This window comes from Ochotona curzoniae, unplaced genomic scaffold (assembly GCF_017591425.1).
Source record: "Ochotona curzoniae isolate NIBS_2020 unplaced genomic scaffold, NIBS_Ocur_1.0 scaffold_4937, whole genome shotgun sequence".
Classification (NCBI taxonomy): Eukaryota; Metazoa; Chordata; class Mammalia; order Lagomorpha; family Ochotonidae; genus Ochotona; species Ochotona curzoniae.
In genome coordinates this window covers 5,781,366-5,800,472 of record NW_024467126.1, presented here as the reverse complement: position 1 = coordinate 5,800,472, position 19,107 = coordinate 5,781,366, and the positions used below count along the sequence as shown (strand labels likewise).

Sequence of the window (19,107 nt, the reverse complement as noted above, 5' to 3'; positions counted from 1 at the left end):
GCCCTTGCCGGGTGCCAGGGGCCAGAGAGAGGGGTCCCCGCTGCTCCCCGCGCGGGGCGGGCCGGGCGTCCTGCCTCACTGTCCTCTCTCTTGCAGGGTTCCATCTCGCTCATGGCCGACGGCTGCTGCCAGCAATGTGAGTGCGGCCCCGCCCCCGGGGAGGGCTGCCGGATTTGGGGGTGCGGGATGCCCCTGCCCTGAGCTTCTGCCTTCCTCCCTCCAGGCACCCCTCTCAACCAGACCGAGGCGCCCTGCTCCACCGTGCCGGTTGTCTTGGAGCTCTCCTCCTCCGGCTGCAGCAAGAACGTGACGGTCAACGACTGCTCCGGCTCCTGCGGGACCTTCGCCAGGTGCGCGCTGCGCCGGGGCGGGCTGGGGCGCGCGGGGCGCGGGGCGCGGGGCGCGGCCTCACCTGCCCGTGTCCCCCACCCCAGGTACTCCAGCAGCGCCAAACTCACGGAATCCCGGTGCTCGTGCTGCCGGGAGTACAAGACCAGCCAGCGCCAGGTGCAGCTGGACTGCCCCAATGGCAAGCAGATGGCCTACACCTACACGCACGTGGACAGCTGCCTCTGCCAGGAGTCCACGTGCGAGCGGCGCAGCCGGCGCTCCGTGCCCCGCCTGCTGAGCGGACAGTGAGCCCGCCGCGCCGCTGCCCGCCGCCTCCGCCACCTGCCGCCCGCCGCGCCCTGCACCTGCTTCGTATTTATTCTCCGAGTCTGTCGCTGCTTGGCTTTCCCGTAATAAACTCAGGCTGAAAGGCCGTGTCTGTGTGTGGTTGGAGCTGTTTGGTCACCGTTCCCGGCCAAGGTTCAGCAGGCTGTGGAAGCCGGGGTGTGGGAGGGGAGGATCACCGCGCTTTGCACAGGAAGTGGGCTGGGGGCGGCTTCCTGGCCTCCCACAGGCCACTCCCAGGCTGGGCAGGTCCTGGATGGACTGTCCCTTCTTGCAAACCACCAGGAAGGTTCCAGGCTCCGTCCGGGCCAACTGGAGGGCTACTGTGGGTGCGTGTCTGTGCTGGAGCACGTGTGTACACACGTGGCTGTGTGTCCCTGTGTGAGCACCCTCCCCTGCCCCGGGGACCTCGGCTCGGCACCTCCCAGCCCCGGCTCTGTTGAGTTAGCCCTGCTGCCTGTGTCCATGTGTGCGCGTCTGTGAGGGTGTGTCAGGGCCAGCTGGCCTCTGGTGCAAGCAGAACATGGAGTGGGGGCCCCACAACCTTCAACCTGGGGGGCCTGTCTGATCCCCGCACCTGCTGGGGTCTTGAGAGGCCGGTCCTGGGAGGGCTCCCCTCTGCTGGATAGGTGGACCCCACTTCCTGCATCACTGTTTTCCTCCCCCCAGCCTGCAGGAGGGCAGAAGTGGACATCAGGCCAGAGGCCAGCAGTGCTAGCAGAGGGCCCCTGGGACTGGGGACACAGGGGGTCCCCAGGAACCTTCCCACCTGACCGCATGGGGCCCCAACGCAGCCAAGAGCTGCAGGGTGGAGTCTGGGCCAGCCTCACCAGCGCAGAGTACAGGGGGTGCCTGTGAACTCTCTCTCAGAATGTGGGGACCCTGGGACACCAGCTGGGCAGGCCCCACCCCCTGCCAGGCTCATCACACAGGAGGCCAGAGGACAGGTCGAGGCCAGAAGACAGGTCCCGCCCCTTGCCAGGCCCCATTGCCCAGGAGGACAGGCTCTAATACCACCCAGGTCCCACCCCCTAGGGGACACAGGATAGGCCCTACCCCCTGCCAGGCCATCCCCCTAGGGGACACAGGTCAGGCCCCTGCCACCTCTCAGTGCAATGTCCCCTTGCAGCAGGCAACACAACCCTTCCCTGAGGGACACCTCCACCTCCCAAGCCGCTGCTCCCAGGAACTGGCCCTGGTGCAGAGGTCAGACCACGCTGGGGCAGCCAGCCCAGTGACCTGACTCCTGGGGGTCCTGCCCAGGCCACCTGTGGGGCTCCTGGTTCCAGGGCCTGTCCCCGGGCTGGTGACCTCGGGGCAGGATGGCCTGGCCAGTTTTGTTCTGCATGTGGGTCACTGGGGTCCTGCCCACCTGGGGTCCACGCTCTGGGGTGCAGGTGGGTATTGTACAGGTTCAGCTCTGCTGAGTGTGTGTCACAGCAGCCCAGGGTCTCCCTGCTGAGCTAGGACCCCCAGAGCCTGACCTTCCACTGGGTCCCCTTGCCTAGGCCAGGAGCTTCTGCCTTAGCCCTCCCTCACCCAGCCCAGGACACTCCCACCCTCGTCTCTCCTTGCTGGAGGGCCCACTCAGCTGGGAGGGACAGCAGTTGTCCCCCTCCCAAGGTGGCCTGGTGCCCCAGGGACACACAGACCACACAGGCCCCACTCCCCACACATCATACAGGCCCTGTGTCCCGGGGACCCACACCCCACACGTGCCCCGTGCTGTGGGTTCAATCAGGACAGCATGTGTAAAGCCTCAGGCAGTGGAAAGCTCTGAGCAGTGCAGCCTGGAGCCCTCCTCTCTGTCACCGGGAGTGTGCCCACAGCATCCACAGCAGGTGTTGCCAGCCATATCTGTATGTACTGGCCACATGCCGTACCCAAAATGGCGCCGGCCAGAGAAGCCACATCTTGGTGTTTGGTGGAGAGTCACGTAGCTTTCGCAGTACTGCGCTGGCGCCTAGCGCATGCGCAGTGAGCTGCGGCGCGGCAGGCACGTAAACACTGGGACTGACGAATCCAGTCGCCCAGAACCCTGCGTAATCATGACGCCGACCTATCATCGGCAGAGGCGGGGCCAGACAGCACATAAGAGCAGAAAGCCTGCCGGGGTCGGAGCCTCTTTCCTCCTCATCTTGCTGTGCACAATAAATTTTACCGCAGAAGACTTCACTCGCGTCTGCGTCTTATTGCTGGGCGGTAAGACACGTGGGCGCGACAACTGGTGCCGAAACCCGGGACCTGGAGGGGGCCTCCCGTTTTGAACGGGACGAAGTCAGAACTGCGGCCAAAAACAGGTAAGGAGCTCTGAGAGGGAGAACTTTCGGGTGACTGGGAGCATAAATCGGAGGTATATGAGCCGCCGCTTCTGGTTATAGACATGGGCGCACAGGTCTCTCTGGTGAAATTTTTGCAGATGGTTTATGCCCGCTGTAAGGGAGCGGTCAGAGAGAGTGACAAAGCCCTTCAGTCTGCCCAGGATAGTCTCTCAGAAACAGAGCGGGAGAGGAGAACCGGTTTGAAGCAAAAAATAAAGGTGAAACTGAAAGCGGGATCTTCCTCATCAAGTTCGGAGACTTCCGACGCTGAGGAAGGGTACAAGTGGGATAGGCGCTTAGAACGTAAACCTGCAGGAAACAGACGAGGATTAGAAAAGAAGAAAGATAATGGCAGTGCTACTGCGCCGGCCACGCGCGGCCCATGGCCTCAGGGCTCTGGAGCCATTTCACTAATGGCTCCTCCTCCTGTGACGCCATCTGCCTCGCCCATGAGTTATGGTGCCGGCTCTTCCTTCATCGATGCAGCCACGCGCCGGGAACTTCAAAATATGTTCCCCGTCTTAGAACAAGAAAGGGAAAGAGTTTACAGACAGGTAGATGCATCATTAGTGCGAGAATTGGCCATGTCTGTAAAGCAATATGGTCTTCATGCCAATTACACTTTGTCCCTGTTAGAACGTATGGGGGGAATGAATATGACCCCCTCTGATTGGCAATTTGTGGTGAAGGCTGTTCTCCCTAATATGGGATCATATCTAAATTGGAAGGGCCTATGGCAAGAGCTTTTGGCTGAGACCACCCGTGCAAATCAACAGCGCGGCGGCGAAGCTTTGACGTGGACTTATAATATGCTTTCCGGACAAGGCCAATACTCTGATGATCAAAATAGATATCCATGGCCAGTATATACTCAAATTTCTACTGCAGCTATAAAAGCTTGGAAGGCCCTTTCACTTAAAGGGCAAGAGAAATTGGGCATCACACAGGTTAAACAGGAGCCGGATGAGCCCTTTGGTGATTTTGTGGCACGTGTAATGCAGAAAATGAGTGTCAAATTAGTGACTGGCATTCCTTATAATCCACAAGGTCAGGGAATAATCGAACGTGCTCATCGCTCTATTAAGGAATTGTTGCAAAAACAAAAAACCACCTGGGAATCACTTTGTCTCGCCAGTCAGAGCCCTCGGGCCACTCTAGCCCTGGCTCTCTTCACCATCAATTTTTTACAGCTGGATGAGAAAGGCCTCAGTGCTGCAGATCGTCATTCCCTCAACACGGCGCAAGAGCAATCTTGGGTCAAGTGGAAGGATGTTCTGGAGTCCAAATGGAAGGGCCCAGACCCAGTTATTAGGCAGGCTCGAGGAGCCATTTGTGTGTTTCCACAGGACGCCCCAGTTCCGGTTTGGGTTCCAGCTCGATCGACTCGTTCCTGTCCATCACCGCCTTCTGACATTTCCGCAACCGCTGGAGTGCTTGTGCGAGGATCTGACTTGGGGAAGATTCATGCAACCCCGCAATCAGAAACTCCTCCTACAATCCCACAGGACAATGGTGCCCCGCCCACTGCAAACACGGCTGATGGTGCAACTAATGGTCTGTATGGCGCTTGTGAGGACCGTGATTGCTGAGCCACGATGAGGAGTTTTGAGTGTTTTTCCACGACCCTTACCGGTCGCCCACTCAGCCCGAGTGTTTCCTTGATTTTTTCTTCTTTGGATTTGCCTTTTCTCCCTTATGATAATATTAAGGAGAATGTGAGTAATTTTTTATTCCCCCTACAGGACACGCTTTATTTTCAAGCGTCTCCTGAGAATTTTAGTGTCAAGGTTTATGTGTTACTTCTATTCCTTTTCAAAATGTTTCAACGGCTGCTAATCTTTCTTGCCAGCTTTCTTCCTATCTTTTAGGAAATTGGACGAGAGAATTTGATATTTTACAGTCGGAGTTGAGAATTGCTATTGTCCAGATTAATTCTACATGGGTGGATCCTGTTGTTGCTGAAACCCTGGCCACTTGGATTTGGAACATCACTTCCCATATTAAGGAATGGGTGAGAGTGGTTGTGCTGATTCTGCTCTTGTGTGCAGGCTGTGCCTTATGCCGTTTTTGCCTGTGTCGTCTGAGACACCGCGCTCAGCGAGATCGTGTGGCAATACATCAAGCCCTACTAGCCATGCAGAATGGTAACTCCCCCATGGTATGGTTGAGCTTGCTTCAACAGGCTTAGTTAAGAGCATGGACATCATGGCTCCTGCACCTCAGGCCATTATGGCATTGCACTGAGTTCGAGCATGATGCTGGGCGGTAAGACACGTGGGCGCGACAAGCAGGACCTCTGGGTGGCTGCACTGGCTCCCAGGAGCCCTGCTGACCCCCTGCCAGTGCCAGGAACAGCCTGGGCCCTCAGCCTCCCCAGGCTGGGGCAGCTTCCGGCTCTGCGAGGCTCCTGCTGGCTTGGGGTGTGGACTGGGACCAGGGCCCCTCTCCTCCTGCAGGTATCCTGCACAGGGAGAGTGCTGAGTGGACTCAGGATGAGATGGGAGGTTGTGGCTCCCGCGGGCCCGAGGTGGAAGCCAACGCTGCCCAAGGCGAGGGGGTCCAGGATGTGGAACCCATCCAGGGTGGGCTGCAAGTGCCGGGAGCCCTCCATTCCGTGGCACCTGTCTGCCCTCTCTACCCTCTCACAATGACCACCTTGGCCATTCCCTGACTGCCACAGCCAGCGACACAAAGGGGGTCGGGGTGAGGGATGCCCACCTGTGGATGCGATGGCTCAAACCACCTGCCCCGGCAGTGCTCGCCAGGAGGCCCAAGAACAAAAGAGCAGACAGTCACGCTGAGACACCAACCGGCGCTAAGAGGGGCGTTAGTGAGAACAGAGCTGCCAAGCAGGCCAGCCGGGTCCAACAATAAACAAGTGGGACAAACGTTAGACAAAGAGACCAAAGAGGACAAGGAACCAATAAACCTGAAAAAGCATAGCAGCTTTAACAGTCAGGAACTCGGCTGGGTGTGACCAAGTCACAAGGCCACCAGAAATAGCTCCCTGTCGGGATGGAGAGAAACCCAGGCCTGGGCAGCGGCTCCTGTGCTGCCACAGCCCAGTGACCCCTAACACGGATGGCTGCTCCGACACCACGGCCCGGTGACACCTAACACGGATGGCTGCTCTGGTGTCACAGCCCAGCTGGGGGCTTGCACACATCTGTACTACCTAACATGGCTGTGCTGATGTCAGAGGAAGCCATGGACCAGTCACAGCCACAGGGAATGCAAGGGAGTTTCTTCCAGAACCATCTACTTCAATAAAAACAAGGATTGCAAGCTTTGTGCTTCGGTTGGTGACAAGTTTCGTGTTTATTGCTTGATATTAAAGCCAGCTGGTGGCCTCACTGGCTTTGTCACTTGTGCTTCAACAAAGGGACAGTAACTTGGCCATTGTGGAGCCAGGCCTTTTCCTTTCACAAAGACAAGTCCCCCTACGATCCCGCTGGTCTCAGGGCTATCACGCGGCAGAGCCAGTGGAAGGCACCCTTCCGATCCCGTCAGCAAGGTGCTGGATGGCGAGCTGACAGTCCAGGCGTGCAGCTCCAGGAATGTGTGAGCAGAGGAACTCACACTTGTCAAGACAGACAAGAGATGGCGGCAGAAGAAGGGATGTCACGAAATTGGGACTAAGGAGGTAAAAATAATGAAATACATTTCACTTGGTCACTGAAAAACAGAGCTGCTGTCCCTACTCTCCTGTCCAAGGGCAGGGAGATGGCACTTTCCTCACGGCACCACAACAGTTGCTTGAATAGGGACAGTGGGGCCAGTGCGATGGGGAGCTGTAAAAAGACAGAACTGGGTAAGTGTGATGAGGGCAGCAGTGTGAAGTGTGCACCGAGCAGTGTGACGTGTGGACAGAGGAGCAGTGTGAAGTGTGGACAGAGGGGCAGTGTGAAGTGTGGACAGAGCAGTGTGAAGTGTGGACAGAGCAGTGTGAAGTGTGCACAGAGGAGCAGTGTGAAGTGTGGACAGAGGGGCAGTGTGAAGTGTGCACAGAGCAGTGTGAAGTGTGGACAGAGGAGCAGTGTGAAGTGTGGACAGAGGAGCAGTGTGAAGTGTGGACAGAGGAGCAGTGTGAAGTGTGCACAGAGGGGCAGTGTGAAGTGTGGACAGAGGAGCAGTGTGAAGTGTGGACAGAGAGGCAGTGTGAAGTGTGGACAGAGGAGCAGTGTGAAGTGTGCACAGAGGGGCAGTGTGAAGTGTGGACAGAGGAGCAGTGTGAAGTGTGGACAGAGAGGCAGTGTGAAGTGTGGACAGAGGAGCAGTGTGAAGTGTGCACAGAGCAGTGTGAAGTGTGGACAGAGAGGCAGTGTGAAGTGTGGACAGAGGAGCAGTGTGAAGTGTGGACAGAGGAGCAGTGTGAAGTGTGGACAGAGGAGCAGTGTGAAGTGTGGACAGAGAGGCAGTGTGAAGTGTGGACAGAGGGGCAGTGTGAAGTGTGCACAGAGCAGTGTGAAGTGTGGACAGAGAGGCAGTGTGAAGTGTGGACAGAGGAGCAGTGTGAAGTGTGCACAGAGGGGCAGTGTGAAGTGTGGACAGAGGAGCAGTGTGAAGTGTGGACAGAGAGGCAGTGTGAAGTGTGGACAGAGGAGCAGTGTGAAGTGTGCACAGAGCAGTGTGAAGTGTGGACAGAGAGGCAGTGTGAAGTGTGGACAGAGGAGCAGTGTGAAGTGTGGACAGAGGAGCAGTGTGAAGTGTGGACAGAGGAGCAGTGTGAAGTGTGGACAGAGGAGCAGTGTGAAGTGTGGACAGAGGAGCAGTGTGAAGTGTGGACAGAGAGGCAGTGTGGGGAGCAGTGTGAAGTGGGGACAGAGCAGTGTGAAGTGTGGACGGGGGCAGTGTGAAGTGTGCACAGAGCAGTGTGAAGTGTGGACAGAGAGGCAGTGTGAAGTGTGGACAGAGGAGCAGTGTGAAGTGTGGACAGAGGAGCAGTGTGAAGTGTGGACAGAGAGGCAGTGTGAAGTGTGGACAGAGGAGCAGTGTGACGTGTGCACAGAGCAGTGTGAAGTGTGGACAGAGAGGCAGTGTGAAGTGTGGACAGAGCAGTGTGAAGTGTGGACAGAGGAGCAGTGTGAAGTGTGCACAGAGCAGTGTGAAGTGTGGACAGAGCAGTGTGAAGTGTGGACAGAGAGGCAGTGTGAAGTGTGGACAGAGGGGCAGTGTGAAGTGTGCACAGAGAGGCAGTGTGAAGTGTGGACAGAGGGGCAGTGTGAAGTGTGCACAGAGGAGCAGTGTGAAGTGTGGACAGAGAGGCAGTGTGAAGTGTGGACAGAGAGGCAGTGTGAAGTGTGGACAGAGGAGCAGTGTGAAGTGTGCACAGAGGAGCAGTGTGAAGTGTGGACAGAGGGGCAGTGTGAAGTGTGCACAGAGGGGCAGTGTGAAGTGTGGACTGAGCAGTGTGAAGTGTGGACAGATTGGTAATGAGCAGATAGAGTGGCCAGTAAAATATTATCCATATAGTATATAATCATCACAGAGGTAAAGGTGGTGTGCACCTGTTTTATGGCAAACCTGACACATAGTAGGAGTATTGGCCATTCCTTGGGCAAAAGTTTCCATTGACACTGTTCAAATGGTTCTCGCAAAGTAACAGAGGGCACAGTGAAGGCGAAGTTAGGGGAATCCTCTGGAAAAAGGGGAAATGGGTCAATGCAATCCTTTTAACCAATTGCAACAAGAGGAATCAAGATGGTGCAACAGGGTAAGGACACGTTTAAAGGACGGTGAAGCATTTAATCAGGATGAAGCAGAGAGGACACATTCCAGCAAACAGGAGAGGACGGAACAACAGCAGAGGGGTACCTGGAGACTGACAGACACAGGAAAGCTGCAGACACAACAGTGTGGAGTTGCTGTGACTGATAATCCAGTGGCATTCAGCTAACGGCGAGCTGAACTCCACCAGCAGCCAGTGGGAAAGGACTTTCACTGGGAGCTTGGGAGGTGAACCCAGACGGGGAACTGTCCACCCTGCTGGTCTGTTTGATTTGACCAGGAGCACAGACAGAGCCGCAGATTCCAGATGAGTAGTGCAATTTCATAGCCCAGGTGGATTTCACAGCCCAGGCAGCCCTCTAGAGCTGAATTGGGCGCCATTTTGCCTAAGGAGGCAAAGGCAAGGGAAAGGACTGAGCATAAACTGAGCAGGAGTGAACTCATTTTTGACTCAGTGAACTGCATCAATGTGACATTCTACAAGTTCCACCCAAGACAGGTCTGGGTAGTCCTCAGATCTGATGGCCAGCAGATCAAGAAATCTAGTAGGGGTACGTCAGGTGCCATTTCGTACAGTGTGGCAAAAGTTTAGGACTGCAGGGACAACAGTGAACTGTGCATGTACTGAGCTCGCGAGAACTCACTGAGTTCAGTGCATTGCACTGGTCCCACAGGAAAATAATACTGACTGTGGCATTATATGGGTCCGAATAGATCTGTGTAGCACCCAGACCTAATGTCCAACAGGTTCTGGCAAGATCAGCACCACCAACAACCTAGCTATATAGGACACCTGATGTCTCCCTAATCCTGGGACCTGCTCCAACCGAAGTGGGAGAAAGGTGGTACAGACAATGGTGCAACCTTAGCACAATAGCACAGAAGTTGGACAGTGGTGAGCCAGGAGTTGAGGCTACTGAGACGATGGTGGAAATCTAACATAAGAACCCAGACGTGGAACTCACTGGAGGGAGTGGCACAATTGGCTGCAAGCAAAGAGTTGTGCTGCAATAAGTAAAATCGCATTGTAGACCTGTGGGTGACACAGCTTAGAAACCTGCCCCAAGGAGAAGAATCTGCTAACCAGAAGCACAATAATCAAGAGCAAAAGAAGAGACAAAGGCACAATGAATATTACTGAAGACTCCCCTGCAAAGGAGCAAAATCCTATGCCAACCTCAGAGTTAACTGAGGAAGACTTCGAGAAAATGGGGGACACAGAATTCAGAAAACTCATTATAAAGTTTCTAATCAACAATGAGAAGCACATACAAGAGTTCAAAGAATTTAAGGAATATATTGCACAATAAACATCAGCAATATAGCAAATCAAGGCTGATATATCAGAAATTAAGAACACAGTAGAGCAAATTAAAAGTATAGTAGAGAGCCTCCAAAATAGAATGAAGCAAGCAGAAGAAAGAATCTCAGAATTGGAAGATATTTCCTGTCATCAGGGGGAAGCAAACAAAAAGCTGGAAGCAGAGCTGGATCAGGCCAAAAAAAGCATTCAAGAATTGAAAGACACTATTAAGAGGACAAATATAAGAGTTATGGGAGTCCCAGAAGGCGCAGAAAGAGAAACTGTTTTTACAGATATATTTAATTAAATAATAAGGGAAAATTTCCCTAATCTAGAGAAAGAATTGGGAAACAACATCCAGGAGGGGCACAGAACTCCCAACAGGCTTGATCAAAAGCGATCTTCACCACGACATATAATAATCAAGCTCTCTTCAATTGAACATAAGAAAAAGATATTTAAATGCGCACACGAAAAAAATCAACTGACATATAAAGGAATGCCAATTAAACTCACAGGAGACCTCTCACAGGGAATTCTACAGGCCAGAAGAGAATGGAGTGACATATTCCAGATTCTAAAAGAAAAAAAATTGTTGGCCCAAGATAATATATCCAGCAAAGCTTTCCTTTGTCTTCGAAGAAGAAATAAAATTCTTGCACAGTAAAGAAAAGTTAAAAGAATTTGTCTCTTCCAAACCTGCCCTACAAAGGATACTTCAAGATGTTCTCTTCAGCCAGGTTCAGCAAAATCATGCTTCAACACTATAAACTGCTAGATACTAAAATTAAAATAGACATGAAACAGCTGAATAGTAATCTATAGCCATTTTAAGGTGTATAGAAACCAGTTATATATAAACTAATAATTGAAATTTCAATGTAGAAGTCACAGGATGTGGTTCAGAACTTGCAATATTTTTTTTTCTCTCTCTCTCTTTTAACATATTGGTTACTCAATACCATGTCAACTAATTCCATAATGTTATAAAATGTTACTGATGTGATGTCGGGGCTTTTAATTGATCAGGATGATACTCTGCCAGCTCTACCTTCAGACCAGAGATGGTCTCCCCAAGAAACTGTTGAACTTATCTGGACAATAAGACGCTGGACTTTATGCTTGGTAGATGCTTGCAATGAAAGAATCTCAACTGAATTTGAACTGTGGTAATGCAACAGGTGGAGGAATCCACCATGGGGGAGTTTGGGGGGAATCCCAGTGCCTATAAAACTGTGTCACATTATGCAATGTAATCAATAAAAAAAAAAGGAAAAAAAACCAAAGTAAAATGTAATAAAATATTTTTTAAAAAAGATGTTCTCTTGACAGAGAAGAGGAATAGCACCCACCAAAACCAAAGGCAAATGTGAAGAACATCCCAGTAAAATAACAACAGAAGAATAAACCAATGAACAACCCATTCCCAAAATGACAGAGCCAAATTACCACCCATGGATATTGATCCTCAAAGTAATTGGCTTAAGCTCAATCAAATGTCATAGATTAGTAGACTGGATTAAAAAACAAACCACATCTATGTTGTCTAGAAGAGATACACTTCACCAATAAAGATCGGAGGAAGCTATATCCATGGATTTTGATGTTTTCGTTTTTGTTAGTTTCATCTCTTCAAAAGTTTCTTGTGATTAAATTCTTCAATAACTCAGAGATCATACAGTAGCATCACTTTCTTCAAGAAGGTTCTTGATTGGCCCGGCGCAGTGGCGCAAGTGGTTAAGGTCCTCACCTTGCACGCCCAGGATCCCATATGGGCGCCGGTTCTAATCCCGGCAGCCCCGTTTCCCATCCAGCTCCCTGCCTGTGGCCCGGGAAAGCAGTCGAGGACGGCCAAAAGCTTTGGGACTCTGCACCTGTGTGGGAGACCCGGAAGAGGCTCCTGGCTTCGGATCGCTCACTTGGGGAGTGACTCATCGGACGGAAGATCTTCCTCTCTGTCTCTCCTCTCTCTGTATATCCGCCTTTCCAATTAAAAAAAAATAATAAAAATAATTTAAAAAAGAAGGTTCTTGATTTTGTTTTTCATTTCTTCAGCAACACATTAATCATTCAGTAGCATGTCATTTAACTTCATAGTGTTGCTAATTTCTTTTTTCTTCCTGTTGTTGATTTTGTTTTGTGGTTTTTCATTTAAGGGGATTTATAATAGCTGTGTCATGGAGACTATCCTATCCAGATGTGAGGATAAAATGCAGTATGCATCTCTACTTCCAGACAAAGATGGACTCCCAATGAAACAGTTTACCATATCTTGACAATAGGATGCTGAACTCTGCCACTGTCCATGCCCGCAGTGACGGACATATGACTGTGCATGAAGAACTGTACTATAGTAATGATATAGAGGAACTAGGTGGAGGGGGGAATTGGTGAGGGGATAAGGGAAATCCCAGGAGCCTATGGAACTGTATCATAAGATGATAATAATAATAAATAATAAAAATGAAAAAAATCAATCACCACAATGTTAAAGTCTTTTGGAATGGCGGAGGGCAGTGGTATCCTGGCTGCTGTGATCCCATTATCTCCATGGTAGCATTCACTGCTCTAAGATCCTGTAAAAGTCTCCACTTCCCCAATTTCTTTACAATCATGAAAATAGGTGTATTCCATGGTGATGTGGAAGGGACAATATGTCCAGCAGTTAGCTGTTCTTGAACTATTTCCTTAACGGCGGCTATTTTTTTCTGTAGAAAGGGGCCATTGGTCGATCCAAACGGGTTGAGAACTTTTCCATGTAATCTTCTGTGGAGTAACCTCAGCTGCCATTACAATGGCCTCTAGGGAAAATGCCCTAGCACCCTTCCTGTCCTTCTTAGGTTCCACGGAGATTGGTTGTGTCATTCCTTGCAGCTTTCTCCCTATACCTTTTCCAGGAATGTAGCCATACCTCTCCATCTACTGCATAGCTAATTCCTGACCAGATACTAATACTGCCCCCATCTGTTGCAAAATATCCCTCCCCCAAAGATTAATTGGCAGGCCTGGTACTACATAGGGAGTAACATGGCCACCATTTCCTTCCTTATCCCTCCAGGAGCTAACAAGGGGGCTTTGGGTCATGCCCAATCCTTGCAGGGTGGTCATGGTGGGTGGAACAGGCCAACCTGGGGGCCAATAATTCTGTGAAATAAGAGTGGTGTTGGCACCAATGTCTAGGAGTCCAGTAAATTTCTTTCCTTCTACAAGGGTGGCTTGCCATATCAGCGACCCAATAAACAGAGACATCACCAGTGGAACCAAACCCTGTTTTCTTCTGTCCAGCCCTGCAAGCATTATCTGACTTCACCATGGGAGCAGCACTAACTGTGCTATTCGTGTCCCCTGGGGCAAAACTACAACTCCCACATGAACACTGGCTAAAACTTTAATTTCCCCTGTATAGTCTGCATCAATCACTCCTGGGGTAATGTGAACTCCTTCCAAGGCCGTGCTGCTTCGTCCAGGCAGCAACCCTACAGTGTCAGGGGGTAGTGGCCCATAAATTCCTGTGGGAATAGCCTGTACCCCCATTTGGGGGGTGGTGTGGAGGTCCCATCCTCCGCTGCCTGGGCTCCCTCGGACAAGGTCATGAATGGCCTTTGTCCCTAAGGGACAAATGGAATCGCTGCCCCGTACATTGGTGCTTGGGGGCCCGGGGCTGCCCCTGCTCCCGTTTCCCGGCACAGACGGCTGCCTGGAGATGTCTATCTTGGACCTGCATTCATTTGCCCAATGTTTCCCACGTTGGCATCGGGGACACACTCCTGGGGTCTGCTTGTCCCTTTTAACAGGAACCCGTGCACGACCCCGGAACGGGCAGTTCTGATGGATGTGCCCTAGTCGGCCGCATTTGAAACATCCCTATTTTGGGTGGGCCCCTGAGCCTGCAGTGGTGCCACCACGCAACGCCTCTGCAATGACTGCACCCATTATCTGTCCTTCCCAATGTCCTTACAAAGTTTAAGATACACGTTAAGGGGTTTATGCTTCCAAGGTCTAATTGCCCCCTGGCACCATCTGTTGGCATTTTCATATGCTAGTTGCTTTACAAAAGGCATGGCTTGATCTGTGTCACCGAATACACTACCTGCAGTTACCAGTAGGCGATCTACAAACACCTGGTAGGGCTCGTCCGGGCCTTGGACATTTGGAGAGATGTGCATGTAGTGAGCCCTTTGGCCATAAAGACTTCCAGGCCCTTACCGCAGCAGCAGTCTGAGCATAAACACCTGGGTCATAATTAAGCTGATTCTGTACATTAGCAAAATTCCCCTCACCTGTCAACATATCATGACTTCTCTCAGGAAAGCCTGCCTGGGCATTTTGCCATGCTGTGTCAAGGCAAAGCTCATAGAACTCAGATTTCTACATTAAAAAATCACCCCCATCCAGCGTGGCCCTACAGAGCTGTTTCCAGTTGGCCGGGGTCAAATTGGTAGGTGCCAAGACTTCCACCATGGAAACGGTGAAGGGGGCCGATGGGCCATACGTGGCAACAGCATCCCTCAGACTCTATGTCCTTAAAGGACAGTTCCAGGTGCTGCCTGATTCTCTGTCCCTGCTGATCTTCTACCTCAGCTACCGGGAAGGCAAAGCGCCTAGCCAGGGCAGCTGCCTCGGGGTCTCCCTGCTCCTGTGCTTGCTGAACCGCACATTCCACAGCTGAAAGAGAAGTTGGAAGCAGGGGTCCAGTGCAAGCCCCGGCAGTGTGTCCGCCCTGCTCCTGCCTCAGCTGAACGGAGAGACGCAGTAGCTGCTCCTGTAAATCGTTCACAGCTGTGCCCAGATTTGATGGCGCCGATGGCTCAGGCGGCGCAGAGGGCTCCGTGCCTGTCCAAGAGAGATTTTTGCTTGGCACACGCTCTACAGGTGGAGCATCCTCGACAAACTCACTTCCATCCTCTTCCCCTTCCTCCTCCGCAGAAGAGGACCCCGAATCTACTTGGCGCAGTTTCTCCAGACTTTGTCTGGTTTGGGGGTTCCTGCTCCTTTTCACCCTGGCTTGTGGCTCTCCCCCTTCTAACATAATTTTTCAAGGGAGGGTTGTCACTGCTTGAGGGGGTGGCAAAGTGCTTTTTACCAAGTGCCAGAGAAAAAAGGTGGCTACAAGGAGAGCAAACCATGGGAATATTTCGCAGTTTCAACGAACTTGGGCGCAGTCTTAGGCTTAGTGTCGGTGCCTCGTGATGGAGCAGATCTCGGACTCCCTAAGTCACCTGCACTTCAGCAAGTTCTTGCCCCATGATAACTTCTACTTATGCCCCTGCAAAATATTTAATTCTGAGCTTACCTCCGGGTTTCCACGGTCCCCCAGATTGTCCCTCGTGGCCCAGGATGGCGAGAAGGTCTGAGGATGAAATCAGTTAAGCCCCTGCAAAATTTTTAATCCTAAACTTACCTTTGTAGGTCCAGGGGTCCCTCAGATTGTCCCTCGTGCCATGCCCCACATTGGGCGCCGTTTGCTCCGGCCAGCAGAGCCAGTAACGTGGACAGGGAGAGGGTCTGGGGATGCAGCACCGACAGGAGACCAGTGATGGTGGAAGTCTCTGTGAAGTCCCTATTGCTCCTCCAGCCCTCCTTATATACCCTTCCCCCATCCTCATTTAGCAGGATATTGGGTACAGATGAGTCCAACTGGCCTAGGTGTTTGTAGCCACAAGCCCAGTTCCTGTTCCTGCCCATCCCAACGAGCGCTAATCAACTCCTTAGCCCACAACACCTTTACAATAAATATAATTTGTAAAAATTCCCAGAACGTTTCAGCAGTCCACCACCCCACAGTAGTAGAAGATGCCCCTCGTGTCCGCGCAGTGCCCCACCCGTGTCACGAGTGTGCCAGAGCTAGTCAGTTTTGTATGCTGCCCGACTGCGCGACCACCTCATGGTTCACTTCCTGGCTTCGTCGCTGTCTTCCTGCCTTCCTGAACAGGGCTGGGGGATACACAGCCCCAGGCGTCCCCCCACCAGGCGCGAGCTGAGGCTGCCGCAAACGTGTAGGCTGGGCAGGCGCTGGCAGCAGTGGGCGTGGCGCTGCCTCCTGCAGCCCGCGGGGCGCTGGGACCCCCACTGCAGCCCTCCTGCGCGCTCACAGCCTCCAGCCGCCTCGGGGCTCCCGTCCTGCTCAGCGTCCGCAGATCTGCAGCCTTGCTTCAAAAGCTGAACGTAGCTACCAACATTTTAAAATTTATTTTGGTTGAAACAGAGACATAAAGATCTTCATCTGCTGGCTCACTGCCCCCTACTCTGCAAAGCCAGGAGCCAGAAGCTCCCTCCGGTCTCCCCCAAGCACTGGGAGCATCCTCCGCTGCCTTCCCTGGCACATTAGCTGGAGCCGCAGAAGTGGAGCAGCCGGGACTCAGCTCTTGGGTGAGATGCCGCCGTTATAGACCGTGGCTTAACCCACAGAGCTGTGGTGCCGCTCCCGTGCCTGCTCATGGGTGGGGCACATCTCTCCCAGCTTGGCGACTCCAATTTCCATCATGAGAAAACTCCAACGCTGAGGGCGTGTTGGTGCTTAATAACCGCTGCTGCTGCCTGTGGCTTGCTCGCTCTGCTGTAACCCCGTCTTACAAATAAATAAGTGAATAGCCTGCTGTTTTCGGCTTCCCACATGGCTACAGCTCGTGCCTGTAAGCAGAAGCCGTGGGCAGGGCCATGCAGGACGGCAGGAAAATGCCTGAACTGCCTCGGGTGCACGCAGCACCACCCCAGGGCTGAGTGGAGACCTGGTGTCCTTGGGGTCCAGCCTGGAATGTGACCTTGACCCCGAGTCGGCAGTGCGCCAGCCGACTGCACAGTGACTGGGTGCAGCCGATCCCTAGGCCTGCCCATCAAAGTGCAAGTCCTTCCCTCGATGCCACCCTGTGCTGAAAACAACATCAGTGGGGACAGGAACTGAACCTGGAGAGCCTCAGCAGGCTAGGGGGTGAGGCCTGGGGGTCTCCAGGCACCGTCTTCTTCTGCCCACTGCAGAGCCACCCTGCTGCCGGCTGCTCCCTCCCTCCCCCTGCATTAGGACATTTTATCCTTAATGGGTGTCTTGGGGAAGTGCCAGCCGGCAGTGGTCTGTGGGGGCAGGGGAGGCCTGTAGCAGCATCCCCATGCCACACAGCAAGGCGGCGATGGCCGTGGCAAGGACAGGCCAGCACAGGACAGGCTGAGGGTGTCGCGGGGGCACCCCAGTGACCCCAGACACTGTCCCGCCTCCCAGCCTGGGAGCCACCTGGTCACTTCCAGCTAACCGCTTGCCTTGGTCCTGCCCACACCTGCCCCATGCCTCTGCTGTGCCCAGCTCACCGCCTCCTCCCTCCTGCAGATGACAGGAGCCAGTCCTGACCACCAAGGTCCTCTGGACTCACGATGGCCAAGAACCCAGTTCCTGCCTGTGAGTCCCTGGGAAGGTGGGCACCAGGCCACACGCCACACAGGTCTCTCTGATCCATGCCCCGAGCCCACGTGGGCAGCAGCCACCTCAGGACACAGAAGACACTCCACTCACATCTGGGGATCAGAGCCCCCTCAGCCTTCGCTTTTCTCCCTCTTGATCCAGCCATGTATCCATTTAACACAGCCTCATAGCAGGTGGTGAGGGATGCGGTGGGTTGGTGGCCAGGGCCACAGTTCCATGGACACACTCCAGTGGGCTGCCAGGCACAGCATGGCTGTGAACCACGCTGCAGCCCCACCGTCTGCCAGGACAACTGCCCAGCTTAGGGGCGCGGACAGAGCATTCTCCCAGCCTTGGGGAGTCGGATCCCGACATGGCACCTCTGGGACCCAAAGCCAAGGACCCCCAACAGTGGGGGAGCTGGCTCCCGAGTTCCCACTCAGCAATCCCTGGGCTGGGGCAGGTGGGCTGGGGCAGGTGGGCTGGGGCAGGTCCTCTGGCGCAGTCCAAGGAGACGCGGGGACAAGGTGGCAGCATGCGGGCTGAGCTGCGCCTGCCACACCGGCTACCCATGCTGGCCCAGCTCCCTGCTCATGGCTGGGCAGGCAGCGGAGCACGGCCCACCTGCAGCCCCGGCGCCCACGGGGACCCCTGGACGGAGGGCCTCACCCCTGGCCCAGTGCTGGCAGTAGCAGCCGTGTGGGTGTGAACGGTAGATGGAAGGTCTGTCTCTCCCTCCGTACGCTCAGATAAATGAGTCTTTAAAAAACCTTGCCCCCAGATAAACTCACAGCTTAGTTTCCATTCTGCAGGAACTGTGGAGGACATAGTCCGCTAGTCCCCAGGCACCCACACACGCCACAGCAGCCGGGGCTGGGGGCGGGGCCCCTGAGGAGTGACGCCATTGGGTGTGGGAGGCGTGACGTCAGAGAGGTGTGGCCATGTGACGACAGAGTAGAGCATCCTGTGGGCGTGGCTCAGAGGCGAGGCCTTTGGGGAGTGACACACTGCGCTTTGCGCTGTCAAGTCCCCAGGTGTTCGCAGGATACGCGGGTTAGGGAGAAGCGCCCCACTTCTCTCGGAGTCCCGCGTGCGCACCTCGTGCCGCGTGTCCGCGCGTGTCCCCTACGGGCCGCCCCCATCTCGGCAGGGCTGCAGGGACGGCTCCCTGGGCGCCCCACGCTCACGTGCAGACACCCCACGTGGCACCTGCCCCAGCTGCGGGTGAGGACGGCCTGGGTGCCCGTCTCTGCGGTGTCTCGGGGTCCTGGGGGTCCGTGTCCTGCTGGGTGGCTATGCCCCTGCCCCCCCCCCCCGTGCAGGCGTGCTGGGCTGGGTGCCCGTCTCTGCGGTGTCTCAGGGTCCTGGGGGTCTGTGTCCTGCTGGGTGGCTATGCCCCTGCCCCCCGGTGCAGGCGTGCACGGGGACCAAGCCAGCACTGGGGTGCAGGGGCTCAGCAGGGAGCCTGAAGATGGGCAGTGTGCATGTCTGTGACACAGGGGCCAGACGGAGCCTCGGGCTCCCCGCGGGGCTCCAGAGGGGAAGCATGTGTGTGTGTGTGGGCTCCTTGTGGCCGGGCTTTGCCTCACGCATGTGGTCCTGTGTATCCATTCATGGCCATACATGGGTGGTTTCACGGGCTCACACGTGTATCTGTGTCACGTGTGTGGCATGTCACATGCATGTTGTAT

General features: G+C 54.0%; 1 protein-coding gene across 1 annotated transcript in view; it reads left to right on the top strand.

Annotated features, from left to right (window-relative positions):
* The window catches only part of MUC2 (mucin 2, oligomeric mucus/gel-forming), a 32,149-nt gene extending 31,510 nt beyond the window's left edge, over nt 1-639 (top strand). The window contains exons 51-53 of the mRNA XM_040970832.1: nt 97-136; nt 224-350; nt 435-639. Coding sequence (XP_040826766.1) covers nt 97-136; nt 224-350; nt 435-639 — 372 coding nt within the window. The remainder of the gene's footprint in view (nt 1-96; nt 137-223; nt 351-434) is intronic.
* The last annotated feature ends 18,468 nt before the right edge of the window (nt 640-19,107 follow it).